At 34.5% G+C, this 15,190-nt stretch overlaps 1 protein-coding gene and 1 long non-coding RNA gene across 3 annotated transcripts; one reads left to right on the forward strand and one right to left on the reverse strand.

The window, feature by feature from the left end:
- Positions 1 to 1,563: 1,563 nt before the first annotated feature.
- LOC106372489 (beta-amylase 5-like) lies at positions 1,564 to 7,360 on the reverse strand. Of its 2 annotated transcripts, none has more exons than XM_048765820.1 (7): positions 7,211 to 7,360; positions 6,435 to 6,836; positions 6,188 to 6,352; positions 5,847 to 6,110; positions 2,482 to 2,691; positions 2,156 to 2,395; positions 1,564 to 2,059 (listed from the first exon to the last, which is right to left on the reverse strand). In XM_048765820.1, the coding sequence occupies exons 1-7, from the start codon at positions 7,271 to 7,273 to the stop codon at positions 1,907 to 1,909; spliced, it is 1,497 nt and encodes a 498-aa protein (XP_048621777.1). In that variant the 5' UTR covers positions 7,274 to 7,360; the 3' UTR covers positions 1,564 to 1,906. The 2 variants fall into 2 exon arrangements, with proteins under 2 accessions (XP_048621777.1, XP_048621778.1); XM_048765821.1 differs by lacking the exon at positions 7,211 to 7,360 and adding an exon at positions 7,155 to 7,173.
- Positions 7,361 to 7,978: 618 nt separating this feature from the next.
- On the forward strand, positions 7,979 to 15,190 carry LOC125591780. Its single transcript, XR_007327888.1, has 2 exons — positions 7,979 to 14,494; positions 14,917 to 15,190. It is a non-coding gene; the product is annotated as an uncharacterized LOC125591780 (long non-coding RNA).

Consider the following 15,190-nt stretch of genomic DNA (forward strand, 5'->3'; position numbering starts at 1 on the left):
TCGAAATCTCAACTGTATATGTAAGCGGTTTTAGTCGAGTGGTTTGACTGAGAGTTTATTAATTTTCACCAAAATATTTATTTTCGAGTCCCAGAAAAAGTAATTTATACAGATTCATCGAAAAACGCTTCAAAAGAGATTTTCAAACATTTTATTTGGTAAAAATGTAAAGATCATCATTACCAAAGTTTTATATTTGTGATAGAATACAAAGGAAACTGAGAAGCAGAGGAATTTAAAAGACATTTAAACAGAAAGCTCAACCTAGTCTAGATAGGGACATGCTCAATAAACACAACTGCTAACCGGAGGACTCAACTCTTAAGCACGACTCACTTGCCGCAAACGGAGATACCACAGTGATACGAGAAACAAGCCCGGTAGAAATTGGCGTACTCGGTGCGTTGCTCTTTATGATTTGGTACCACCAAAAACAGCTCATAGACGACCTAGTAAGCCAGCACCCAAATACAGACAGACAGCCACACCCGAGGTCTAGCACACCCGAGGCCTAGCACACCCACTTCAAAAACGGCCAAAATGCTTATTACTTTAATTTATTAACTAGTTGATGTCTTGCACAATGTGCGGATTAATATATCTATATACCTAACCTTTTTAATTCTAATGTTTCTTTTTATAAAAATATAATAATTAAATTAGATACAAATTTCAAATTATTATAAATTATAAAACTTCAATATTCATATTGGTAATCAATGTATTAAATTATGTTCTTTTGTTTCATAGTTTTATTTTTATTTATGTGATGTAGATTTTGAATCAAAATCTTTTCTAATAGTAATAATTAAATTAGGAAATTTGTATTTGAAATTAAACACACATCGTATTTCGACTGAAAAGAAATCATGTGGCAGTGAAAGGATTATAAAAATCACAAATATAAAACATTAACAAAATAACGATAGTCTAGGATGTTCAGTCCAGTAAAACCGAACCATTTAAAACCGAACCAAACCGAAATAGAGAAAATAATCTGGATTTGGTAGTACAAAATAAACCAAATGACTGTTATTTAAAAAAACCCACAGTATATGAATATGGTTATGTATATTAAGCGATCAAATCGAATAAACAAAAAAAACCCGATTTATTCAGATAAATTAGTATACTCATATAGATATTTTATAATAATATGTACTTGATCAATATTTCAAATAAAAATCAGAGAAACTGGCTATGATTTTAGTCAATAAAATATAAACTAAATATAAGATAAAATTAATGACGATATTATCGGTAGATATGGTTATTATCAATTTATTAAATAAACGTCATAAATATCATGATAATTATATATTAAAAACTGTTTTTTTTAAATAATAGTATATATATATATATATATCAATAGAATAGTTTTATGTTTATTAATTATCTTAGAGATCATGATAAATAAATAAATAAATATATATGTATATATATATATATATATATATATCAAATTAAAAATAAAAAAATAATATTAATTAAACTAATGACTTATCCTAAAATCATGGAAAATATGACAAGTAATCAAATTAACTAAAATCATGGAAAATATGATAAGTAAGCAAATTTACTTCTCAAATAATAATAGTATAGATTTAATACAAGGTAAAGAGATTTTCAGCATAATGCTTATTAATTTAATTTATTAAATACTTCATCAAACGATAATTACACAAGATTACATATAACTTTATTCAAGCATAACTACACAAACTTTATTCAATCAGATCAAGCACTCTTCACTCCACACAATACAAACCAAAACGGTTTATTTATTCCCGTAACCGAAACGTACGACGAATATAAAAAGTTTGTAGCCACCATCATTTTTGCAGTAGACGTTGCAAAAACCTTTTATTACCACTTCCTTCTCTTATTTTGTTTGACGATAAGATGATCAACCATCAACCTTCATGTCGGTTTCAGTATCCCACTTGAATGCTCCACTTGGCTGAGCCGCGTCCGCGATATCCTCCACCGTCAGGTGCGAGTTAGGTGTCTTCAACGGTACAATCTCATGCCCGTACTTCTCCGCATCTCCACAGTAATCCTTGTATTGTTCCCATTTTAAATACATATTATGTTTTATTACATAAGAGAAAAAGACCAATTTCATGGTATAACTTTAAAGTCTAACTATACTTACTTGGTCAGCGTGCATTTTCCTCACAAACTTCTTGAACAGTTCAAAGTTGTTTTCTTGAAAGACAGTATCGGACAACCGTAGGTAAGTAAAGCCGTACATTCTCAGCTTCGGCTTACCGTTATGGTTAACCCCGTTAGGCCTCGCATTAAGTAGAATCTGATTGTAACCTTTGGTTCCATAGGTCTCTAATGCATTCTCACCAGCAACTTCTATGCCTTCTTTCCATGCTTTGCTCAATACCTAAATAAATGATTTACCAAAATAAATCATGATACAGACCGTTGAATGTGAACGCACAAATCTTGAAATCTATTCTCTTGGTGTACCATTTGAACAAGTTCTTGTGGAGCACTTAGGGCTTCAGCACTATTGTCGGTATCTTTCATCTCAAGGCAAGTGAAGTTGAGAGTGCCGTAGTGTTTTGAGAGCATCCGAGCGATCGGGCGATAACCATCTCTCTCGTAAAGGTTATAATATCCCGCAGTAAGCTCCGCCGCGTGGCTGTGGTGGTTGTACAACCAGTGAATTCCAGAAACCTATCTCGTTCACGTAAACAATTTAGATTCATAAACTAGTTACCTTGCTAGACAAGTTAACTTGAAAAATGCTGAAAAAGTGTTGATTTGTTTTTTGTTATTAACATTGAAAGCCAAATGAAACCATTAGTGATTGAGCTGGTTTTCTGTTAATACTGATATAGCTTTTTGTCAGTTCCGTTTGATGCAATTTGAATTTGTTTTGTTTTAGTTTATCAATGTGACCTGATCCACTACAAGAAAACAGCGGTATTCTGACGGACATTCCGACGGAAAATGAAATCCTCGGAATTTCCTCGGAATATACCGACGGAATTCCGAGGAAATATCAATCCGTCGGAATATTTCGAGGAAATTCCGAGGAAAAATGTGTTCCTCGGAAAAAAACCGATGAATTCCGAGGAAATATTATTGGGATTTTACAAAATTCCGAGGAAATTCCGACGAACTAGTGATCGACCGATGCGTTTTTGGACATATACCCATCGATCGATAACATTGTTACGCTTTGGTCCATCTTAGTGATCGATCGATGCGTTTTTGGACATAAATCCATCGATCGATCCGTTAATAAAAAAACATTCGAGATTTTGAAACCCCAAACACTAGTTCCTCGGAATTTTCTCGGAATATTCCGAGGAAATTCCGAGGAACACTTGATATCCTCGATCGATCGATGGGATAATCTCATCGATCACATTGTTACGCTTTGGTCCATCTTAGTGATCGATCGATGCGTTTTTGGACATAAATCCATCGATCGATCCGTTTATAAAAAAACATTCGAGATTTTGAAACCCCAAACACTAGTTCCTCGGAATTTCCTCGGAATATTCCGAGGAAATTCCGAGGAACACTTGATATCCTCGATCGATCAATGGGATAATCTCATCGATCGATCACATTGTTACGCTTTGGTCCATCTTAGTGATCGATCGATGCGTTTTTGGACATATATCCATCGATCGATCCGTTTAAAAAAAAATTGACGTTTTGAAACCCCAAACACTAGTTCCTCGGAATTTCCTCGGAATATTTCGACGGAATTCCGAGTAAGAAAAGGGTTTCCTCGGAATTCCCTCGGAATATTCCGAGGAAATTCCGAGGAAATAGGGTTTTTAAACCGAAAACAACGTTTTGCGGTTTGAATAACACCTATATAACCCTTATTAAGTGTCTTACGTTCATTATGAAGTCAAAAATTTGTTCATTACCCTATAATAAACACTTTTCCGATTGTATGAACGAAATCCCCACAACATAAGAAAAACACTTATACACTTTAATGAACGGTAAAGGGAATACTTACAATTCGTTTTGAAATTTGTTATTTCAAGGTTTATGCTCATCTATACAAAGAATCCTCAATGGTATGCATTACAATTGTATAAGAAATGAAATACGGCAAAAAAAATTGATGTTTTGAAACACCAAACACTAGTTCCTCGGTATTTCCTCGGAATATTCCGAGGAAATTCCGAGGAACAATATAAATTAATAGAAATACATGCACAGGATATTATTTTTCCTCGAATTAATGAAAATATTCCGAGGAAATTCCGACGGATATTTAAGTGGCCGTCGGAATTTCCTCGGAATATTTTCATTTAACCGGGCAAACAAGCCGCCAAATATTTCGCAAAAATTGAAATTGAAAATACTGAGGGAATTCCGACGGAAAATATCCGTCGGACCAAGGTTTTATAAACTCTAAACGCATCTTCTTCCCCATTTCTCTCTTCTTCCTCTCCGGCGATCTCTCTCTCCTTCCGGCGTTCTCCACCTTCTCTCGCGATGATCTCTCCGGCGAATCCTTTCCATTCTCTTACAAATCATGTAAGGACCCTATCCCACTCTCTTAGGTCCTATTTGTTAGGTTTTTAAGTAGATTTGATGATTTTAGAAGGTTTTTGATAGATTTTTGTTAGGGTGATTGGGTAGGATTGTGATTTTTTGTGTAATAGGTTTAGAATTGTAATTTGGTTGTGTTGAATTGATTTAGAACTTTTTTTTTATAAATTGTTCATTATTTTTGTATTTACAAAACGTTTTTTCTATATAAATTCGATTTTACAAAACGTTTTTTGTATATAAATTCGATTTTTGGATTTATAAAAGATGATTTCACATTTATAAAAATATTTATATTTATTAAAACTAATTTTGTATTTATAAAACATTTTTAAATATACAAACCATTCTTTGTATATAAACACTATTTTTTATTTTTGTATTTATAAAACATTTTTAAATATATAAACACTATTTTTTTATTTATAAAAACTATTTTTAAATATACAAACCGTTCTTTGTATATAAATTCGTTTTTTGGATTTATAAAAGATGATTTCATATTTTGAAATTAATTTTGTATTTATAAAATATTTTTTTTGATTTATAAACACTATTTTATTACTTTTTGTATTTATAAAAACTATTTTGTATTTATAAAAAGATGATTTCATATCTATAAAAATATTTATATTTATAAAACTAATTTTGTACTTATAAAACATTTTTTGATTTATAAACACTATTTTATTATTTTTTGTATTTATAAAAACTATTTTGTATTTATAAAAAGATGATTTCATATTTATTAAAACTGATTTTGTATTTATAAAACATTTTTTTTATTTATAAAAACTATTTTATTATTTTTTGTATTTTAAATATGTTTTCTATTTCAATTTTAATTTTATATTTTCGAATTTCAATTTAAAAAAATAAATTTATAATTTTTTTTTTAATTTTGGAAATATTCCGAGGAAGTTTATCCCTCGGAATATTCCGACGACATCTTCCTCGGAATATTCCGAGGAATTTCCGACGAACTTGTGGTCCTCGGAAATTCCGAAGAAACAGGGTTTCCTCGGAATTCCGTCGGAAATTTCTGAAGAAATAGGGTTTCCTCGGAATTCCATCGGAAATTTCCGAGGAAATAGGGTTTCCTCGGAATTCCGTCGGAAATTTCCGAGGGATTTCCGAGGAAAGATGAATTTCCGAGGAGTTATTTCCGAGGACTTTTTTCGTCGGTATATCGTCGGAATAGCGTTATTCGGACGACATACCGACGATTTTTTCCCTCAGTATGCCGCTATTTTCTTGTAGTGATGCATGTATATGTCACTTGTTTATAGTAGTAATAATAATACCTTGGCAGCCAAGTTAACTTTAAGTCCAGCGAAGATCTTGTTGGCTTCTCCTATGATCTGATCTCCATGAAAGATAAGCTTGTTCGAGTACCATGTCAAGAAAAACTTCCCCTCCTCCGAGACATAGGTTCCATTAGTCTTGAAAAACCCAGTTTCCTCCGCCTTGTCATTGTATTCTCCGGCGTTGTCCGGTAGATCCCACTCCGGATGACCTGCTTTGGCCGCTGCTTCCTTGAACTCGCTCTTCAAGTACTTGTCATAACACTGGAACCACCAAAACGCAGCGTTTCAATGGATAAATCGTACTAATAACAAACATGTATGTTATATACAAAATTAACCTGAAATTCTCCAATGCCTGGAAACACCCATCCTTGGCTTTGTGGGTAAGCAGGGTAACGAAGTTCACCGGCAGGACCAAGTCCGACCTCGATGTCCACAATGGCTCCAGCTTCTATCAACTCCAACATTTTTTCTTTGAAGCTACTCATGTAGTCACTATACATCTGAATGATGAAAATGAAAATATATTCAATAAAACGCCGATCGGGGTTTTCTCTAGAACGCAAACGCTAGGATTCTACGCACCTGAACAGGGGTTCTTCCAGCGAAGAGAGGAAGATTGTCGACACCGAGTGAGAGATACTCGATGTCTCTTGTTCCTCTACGGTTAGTGTAGTAGATATCTGGATCGCTCTCACCAACCTCACGAACCCATTTCGGGATGGGGATCGTGACGACGTCGCCAACGTTTCCACCGCATTGGTGAAACGACATGATTGCTTGGATTTTGAGTCCTAAACGGGCGATTAGCTGGAACAGCGTTTTGTAAGCGGTCCAGTCATATTGTTTAGGGCCTTTGGACTCTATGATTCCCCACCAAACATCGACCATAACGCCGTCGATTCCAGCTTCTTCTTTGAGACGTTTGAGTTGCGTTTCAACCGTTTCGGGGTCCGCGAACACGTTTTCCACATTCACCACTCCCAACTGCATTCAACATTATTTTAGTCTTCTAATAATAACAAAATGAAAACAGGGGAGAAACACATTTATAAACTATAAAAGATAGAGCAGAAGGAATATTACATTAAAATTTTATTGTGAAATAAAAATAGTTATAAAAATAACAGTGTGACAAGTGGTAGTAACTGAACCGGGATTAACCATATACTAAAATTCAAGAACTCTCAGCTTTAGACGCCAAGATTTATATAAAATACAAGATCTGAGTTATATTTTAACATGTATAATTTTTGTTTGCTACGTTTTAAGAAGCTAATTACATATGGCCTTACTTGAACTAACCTATAGAAACATTAGTGAAACAATGTAAAACCAAGTTGTGATCAATGATGAGTTACAGGAAGCATAACGTAGACGGGAACATAGTTGAGAAGAAGCTTTTCGTTGTAATTTGCAGCCATTTTTAAAGCTTTTTAGGAATGAATAAGCAATAAGTAATACTAGTAGCTGAAGCTCCCTTGCGTCTCATAAACAAAGCTGTGCTCTTTATATAGAAATAAGAGTGTTATTGCAATTTGCGAGAGTAGTTGTGAAAAGATTGGTGCTCTTGTTTCCACCGTTCACTGAGGGTTGTAATGACTTTATTACCCTCTGTTATTTGGCTTCTTCCTTGTCTTCTTTCGTCATTTTCCGAAACCTTTGCAATAATTGGGGTTTAACGATTTTGATTTTCCGACATAAATTGTCTTGTTGCCGGCCTTTTTTTGCTCTCCTTGTGTTTATTAAGCACGTGGAGGAAATACAAATGAGTGAGTGGATGTTGTATCGTCACTCGTCACCGTTCAACTTATGATTAATAGCCAGACTCGATTTCTATGCTCTCAGCTCTATCTGAAACATTTAGCTAGGGGTGTGTATTAGAGATCATGACTCATGAGCATAGAAGTAAAGAATGTAAAATGGTCTTTTATTTCATAATCGATCAAATGATCTTGGTACGAGATATATAGAGTAAGGTACATATTTAGACAAATTTGTCTTTCTTCTTGCTCAATTAGACACTTTATGTTTGTAAGACACAATTGATGGTTCCAATGCAATATTGAGATCATAATATCCTTCTGCTGAAGAAACAAGATTGGCTGCGGTAACGAAAGCATAAATGGAGTTTATTAGTTGTTTTATTAATTTAGTTGACATATTAGTTGGTTTTGTATTCGCCAACATATTTTATTGGTCACTACTGCAAATTATAATGTATAAAATTTTATATTTATGCGTACAACAAATTATGATTTTTTCTCTTGTATATTTTGATATCCATAATGTATATGTTTCTTGTAAAATTTATAATAAATATGTATATATATATTTATGGATGGTGCAGTCGTGGATGAGAGATATGTGGACTTGTGGACGAAGTTTCGTGGACGAAATCTCGTGGACATGATTTTTAATCTTACAAGAGGTTTCGTAGACGAGATTTCGTGGACGGAGTCTTGTGGATGGTTTTAGTGGGTTAAGTTCATCATTTTCATGAAAAGATGATCAAGCTTTTCTTTCATATATAGTAAATTCATCATCAAAATGACAATAACTAATTTCAAATGGACCAAAAAATTGTAACTAAAGTTTTTTTAAAAGAGTTTCACGGATTTGACTGTGTGAATGAGGTTTGTGACCGAAGTTTCATCAACAAAGTTTCCAAACGTATCAACCTATGTATCCACTACCACCTTCGTATCCATAACCACCACAACCTCCACTCTGGTATCCACAACCACAGCTTCCTCCACCGAACCACCACCAACTCCACCTTTCGAATAACCACATCCACCACCATTGTATCCACGAGTCTCTTGTATCTACCCTCACGTTTTCCATCTCCGTAACCACCTCCTCCTCCATAACCACCACAGCCTCCACTGGATCTATCTTCTTTATCATCAAAGAGATTGAAGTGACTAATAACTCAGAAGTCTTAAGAACTACTTGCTGTGGCGGCTTCTACGGTGGCAGAAGCAGCGGCGATGGCATCCTCCATGTTCTCACAAAACTTGATTGAACCGGTTCTTTTCTTTGCTTGCTTGATTCTTCAGCATATGTTAAACCAGATTAGATAATCTGGAAACAAGAACTGATGATGATGATGATTCCAGAAGAAGAAACAAACATTCATCAGAGCTAGAGTCGTGGTTTTCCTTTCCAACATCGTCGCTTTCAGATTGGTCTTCAATTTCGGATTCGTCTTTAGTATCAGCATCCACTTCCTCATCATCGGCTTTGCCCATAATCTCTGTGTAATCAAATTATCCAACACGTTTTTGTTCATAACAGAACCATATTCGAGTGTGATTATTAATTGTAAAATTTAGAAGAAATTTAGAATGTGATTCAAGTGGGGTTAGGGATTAGAAAGATAAAACTGAGAAAGAGTTTTTGTTTTACATTTAAAATTCTGGGTTTTAACGATGATACAAAAAAAAAAAAATATAATTTAAAAAAAAAAAACCAAAAAACAAAGAAAAAAGAGGTTTTGACTTAGTTTAAGGGCAAAAGAGACATCGCATACACTAAAAGTGTGTCTCTAGCAACAAGTGTTCTTTTGTGTAATTGGAAACTGAAAATGTGTCTCTAAAGGTAATTTTTTCAGATATATATATACAATTGACTAATCATGTAAACCAAATAAAATCATTGTGAGATCTTGGGCCCGGTCCAAAAGGAAATCCATTTGTTCGAGGTGCAAAAGGAGAAAAATATAGTTAGTTCCCCTCCCATTCCTTATAAAAGAAAGAGTCCCCTTAGATTAGAATCACAAGAGACACAACAAGCGAAGCCCTGCCCGAGCAAAGCCCTGTCGTCGCCTCACCATTGCCGACCAGCTACCTCCGACGCCCTAAGCCGCCGGCCGCCATCACCGGAGTCTGAGCCGCCGATCTTGTAACCCTAGTCGTCGTTTTTTCATCAGCTGCGTGTAACCAGATCAGATCTCAGCCCTAAGGTAAGGTTCATATCTTCTTATTCCATCTTTCTCTTATCATTGGGTATGCCAGATCTGATTTTCTGACCGCCTGTTCTTCCTTTCTAGATCCATATCTGTACCGTCAAGTCAAACTAAGGTGATGACCCGACCGTTAACTCTTCTCATGTCATGCAAGCCTTCAAGGACAGTCCCTTGTTAAATAAAGTCTAGGTGTAGTTAGGATCTATTTGTATATGTTTATTTGCTTGATTAAACTGTTAGATATACTTGTTGACTTGTAGTGATGTGATAAAAACATATAGATCTGTTAGGTTGATAAATGATAAACTGGTTGTGTGAGATGCGATGATGAGATGCATGTGGCGTGTGAATGAATGAGACCATGTGAATGGGTAACAGAGAATGATTGATGTGTGTTTATGTAACACCAAGACACGGGTGTGGTCATATGTGGATATGGAGAAATGTGGAATGTGGCGCCGACATGATCGAGTCATGCCGAGCCTAGGCATAAGTAACTATGGGACTGGAGAACGGACCGTGCCTTACTGTTCCAAAGAGTTTGTGACCGGGTAGTCACATAGGAGCTATGGATCGTAGCCCAGTTTGGGCCCCCATAAGAAATGCAACGAAGGGGGTACATGATGGCTCCCCCGGGGGTGTGGAATAGGTCCTAGAGGTATAGGTTGTTTGTGGCATGCTAGTCTTTATTAGCTTGTGACTGTGATGAATGTATGCTTGTCCTGATATGAGTTTTTTGGTTCCTAGAACTTACCCTCGCTGAGTAATCTCAATACTCACCCCCTCTCTTTTGTAGGTACAAACGAGGAAGTCGAGGAGTAGGAGTTCGGTGGTGCCATATTTTGAGTTTATGGTTTATTTTTAAGTTATTCATGAATTCAAACACTATTTCTTCGCGTTTCTGGTTTTCGTTTAAGATTACATTAATGTAAGATAATAGTTTTAATGGAATAAAGAAAGTTTTGGACTCATTGGAATGTGGTGGAGGAATAAGTATGATCTTGGGGGACGCGGTCCTTACAATCATAGTACCAATAAACTAAATTAACTAAACAAGACTCTATACATTGACATTTCCTCTCAAGATGAATGTGTGTAAATATTGATAACACCCATCTCGCTTATGTTATCCTGAAATAGAGCTTGGTATGATATCTTAGTCAAAACGTCAGCTAGTTGATGATCCGTACGCACATACATTGTTTTCAACGTGCTAAGTTCTATAGCATCTCTCACCTTATGGCAATCAAACTCCACATGTTTGGTTCTTTCATGAAAAACAGAGTTACTAGCAATGTGGAGAGCTGCAGTGTTATCGCACAATAGAGGAAATATGGAGAAAAAAAAGGAACCCATAGAGATTTAAGAATCCCATTGATCCAAATAATCTCTTCAGTAGCCATACACATAGCAAGATATTCAACTTCATCATAACACAAAGACACCATATCATGTTTCTTTGATTTCCAAGAGATCAAATAATTAGGAGGAAACATTGTGTATCATGTGACTGATCTTCTATAATCCGGACAACCTCCCCAATCAGAACCAGAAAATCCTCGCAAGTCAAAAACATCACCGACTCCATAAAAAAACCTTATCCTATAGTACCCTTTAAGTACATCAAGACTTTATGAACATCCTTCAGATGAACATCATGAAGAGCCGAAGAATATTGAGCTAGCTTGGAGACAGCAAAAACGATATCTTGTCTAATTATAGTAAGATACTGAAGCTTCCCAACTAATCTGCGATATTGCTTCATATTTTTCAATAGCAACTCCATCATCTTTAGACAGTTTCTATATAACTCTCTCTTATGCGTAACATGATTACTAGCCCCTGAGTCTATAATTCAAGCTTTAAGAAACAACTCAGTTTCTTGATATACATAAAAAGTCAGCATATCCCAGTAAGACTAATTATAAAGAGTCAGGAAAGTACAAGATATTTGAGATATAACGGGTCCATATTGAAGTTTAAGCTATATTTTTCACAGGACATGGAGTAACATTAGAGGAATGAAGCTTGGAACTAAAGACCGCAATCATTTGCGGAGTTGTTCCTTAGACATACTGCTGCTCAACTATCAAAACCTTGATCATTATGATTTTGAGACAATCATGTTGTTGCAGCCTAGTTTTCATTACCAATCATGTTACTCTTCATAGCATGGGATGTACAGGTGGATAGCCATGAACTTTCTAGAATTTATCAAATGTATGTCCAATGCGCAACCAATGTGAGCATTTTTGGTTTCTGAAAACCACATCATGTGCCAATAATACAAGATTTTGATTCTGATCAGCGAACTGAGTTTGATTCTGAAGTGTTTTAGGATGAGGTTTCATCACTGGATGACCTCCTATCCCTTTTTGACTCTCATCTTAATCAAACATATTGTAAAAATCAGTCGATCCCGGTCCATGCTTCATGTTTAGTATCTGACCACAAAAATTAATGAAATTATCATTCAATCCCATCAGAAGTTGGATAATACAACTTGTCTCTGCATCTTCAAAAAATTCTTCTATAATCACAATCATATTTCTTCACTGTACTCGACTTTGTGTTGGGTAATTTCTCCCACGTAATATTTTTCTTTGTAAAGTATGTAGACCAGTCAAGAACCAAACTTTGTAAATACCTAAAAAGTTCCTAAATTTCTAGAAATAAAACACCAAAAAATTATATTTAAAAACGATTTGTTCCGTTTTATAGAAAAAAATGAGCAATATAAGCCTTCAAAAACCAAAACTCTTACAGGAATGGAGGATTGACAGTTACCTGAACTGAAACTGAATGCTGAGGACAAATAGTACATTTACATTTCAAATAGTGCGAAGAAAGCATTATATTTTTACAAATTAGTTAACTTCTTTTAGTGAGGTACATATATGGTTTATTGACGAATTAAGATATAAGCAGTGTTTTCATAACCGGTATGGATCCGCGGTCGATGGCGTGTTGAATGATTATATACCGTCACCTTGGCATGTGCTTTTGGTTTATTAAATAAAAACCGGATTATAGAGTTCTATTTGAACTTTACCTTGACATGTTTTAAATTTGGACATATTAAACATGTTGTGTCTAAATATGCTTCTTATATAATTTTATATATGATAACCAATATACTTAAATTAAACCAACCTGCACTTTGATTTCTCTTCTATGTATGTTGTTTATTGATTCGATAGTTTTTCATATATTCCTTCGTTTCTTAAATTTGGTTTTTAGTCAAATCATGTGGTCTGAAATAGTTTTCGGGGGATTAGTTACTGGTTTGGACGTCTGTTCTGAGGGACTCTCTTTTGAGTATTTATTTATTGCAGTTTTGAGGGTGAGAGACTGATTAATATTTTCTTCAACAGATACTTTTCAAATATAAGTTCTCATGGTAAGAGTAGGAGAAATAGACATGGGCAACACGCCATCGCTCATGTGATGATTCTTCTCATGCTATTTTTTAAATTCTTTGTAGGCATTATGTGCATCAAGAAACTAAAGACTCAGTCAGTGTCTGAGTAAAATGATTCCAGTTCATTTGACGATTCAAAATCTCACGGCGACAGAAGTGAATAACTATTAAGTAAATGGAGATGATTTTTGTTTCTGATTTTCATTGGTATAACATGGAGAAAGTGGGTTTAGGAGGATTGCAGAGTTAAGTTCATTCCTATCAATTGGTTCGAAATCCTAACTAACTAATTTTGAAAATAACACTTAAGTGTATTAAGATTATTTTAGAGATTCAAACTAAATTATATTTAAAAGTTTATAATTCAAACCAATGTATACACTTTTTAATGTACATCAAATATATGATATTAATTGAGATCTTTAAACAAGGTTGGGGTACAACCATTTAAATTTACATTATAGAAAGTTATGAACAATATAACAACTTTGAGAATATTTTTTTGAGATATACCGATTTCTTAAACATATTTAAAATATAAAGGAGAATTTAAGTTTCATATACCTGAAAAAGTCAATATTAGGTAGATACCATTCCACTATTACAAACACTGTTACACTTTCAATAACCCAAAGTTACCCCTACTACGCTACACACCTATATATCTCAGCTAAGATAGATTTGTTGTCAGTTCTTGTCTATCATATCCATACTTCACAACGAAAGCCTTTGAACATATCCATTCTACACACCTAATTATTATTTTAGGCCTTGATTCACCAAAATTTCGTCGTGCAGAGATCTCTAAACATTTCTTCTTTTAATCTTTCGATTCAGCAGCACAACAAAGAAGAGGTAGACACCATAAACGGTGGAACAATACACTTCCAACGACGAATCCCCCACCAAATCCTTTTCTTCCTCACCACCACCGCCTCCGGTAACAGAAATCCCAACTATTCACATCGTGTTCACCACCGTCTCCGGTAACAGAAATCCCAACCATTCACATCGTGTTCACCACCACCGTCTCCGAAAACATAAATCTCACCTACTAACACGTATTCGCTGTCACTTGACCAGATTTGTTTCTCGTATCCATCATGTTTAATGCGTCTCAGAGGGTAGAAAAAAAACAGCATTTTTATCAATATTACAATATTTTTTCACTTAAAAGCTAATTGTTATTTTGGATTTATGTAAGAAAACAGGATTACAATCTTTTTTCTCAAAAGAATCTGACAAGGTGTTAAGGTATTGAGTTTTTAGAGGAACTGATTCGTGATAGCTTTTTCACCTATATTTGTCTCTTAGAAGTTAGAACCAATACATGATAAGTAAAAAGTTACTTGTTAATAGTTATTGTTGTACGCTAATATTAAAATTAGTCTAACTGGATGGCATATGATTTGTTGCTCTTGCTTTACGTTTTTATAGTTAAATTGACTATGTTATTATTTAACTTACATGATAATAATATATATTAACTTGTAAGATTCATCGCAAGTGTTAATTTATATCTTAGTATCTCTGAGTAATGCTTACTGACATGTTATTTTCATGGACTGTTATTGTGTAATATGTTATTGTTATTATGTCATTGTGTAACTGTTATTGTTAACTACTACCTTTTATTTCAGAGGTATATTCACTTCATATTTTTACATGAACATTAGGTTGGGGTAAAGTACATCATAGGCGATGAGTCTATGTCAACGGCGGTAAAAACTGACTCTGATTGGTAGATGATGAACTTTCGGACAACATGGTTCAACTTGTGTGAATGCCATGTTTTCAAGAAAGTGAGGGCCAAATGGCCATCGATTTGACCTTGCGGAATGAGTAAAAACAGAAAGAAAAGGAAAGAGGGAGACAATCATAGTGAACTAAATATTATTCTTACATTCGAACAATTATGGTGTCAAGTATTATAATTACTTTCACATTTTA

The sequence above is a fragment of the Brassica napus genome, chromosome C8 (assembly GCF_020379485.1).
Source record: "Brassica napus cultivar Da-Ae chromosome C8, Da-Ae, whole genome shotgun sequence".
Taxonomy (NCBI): domain Eukaryota; kingdom Viridiplantae; phylum Streptophyta; class Magnoliopsida; order Brassicales; family Brassicaceae; genus Brassica; species Brassica napus.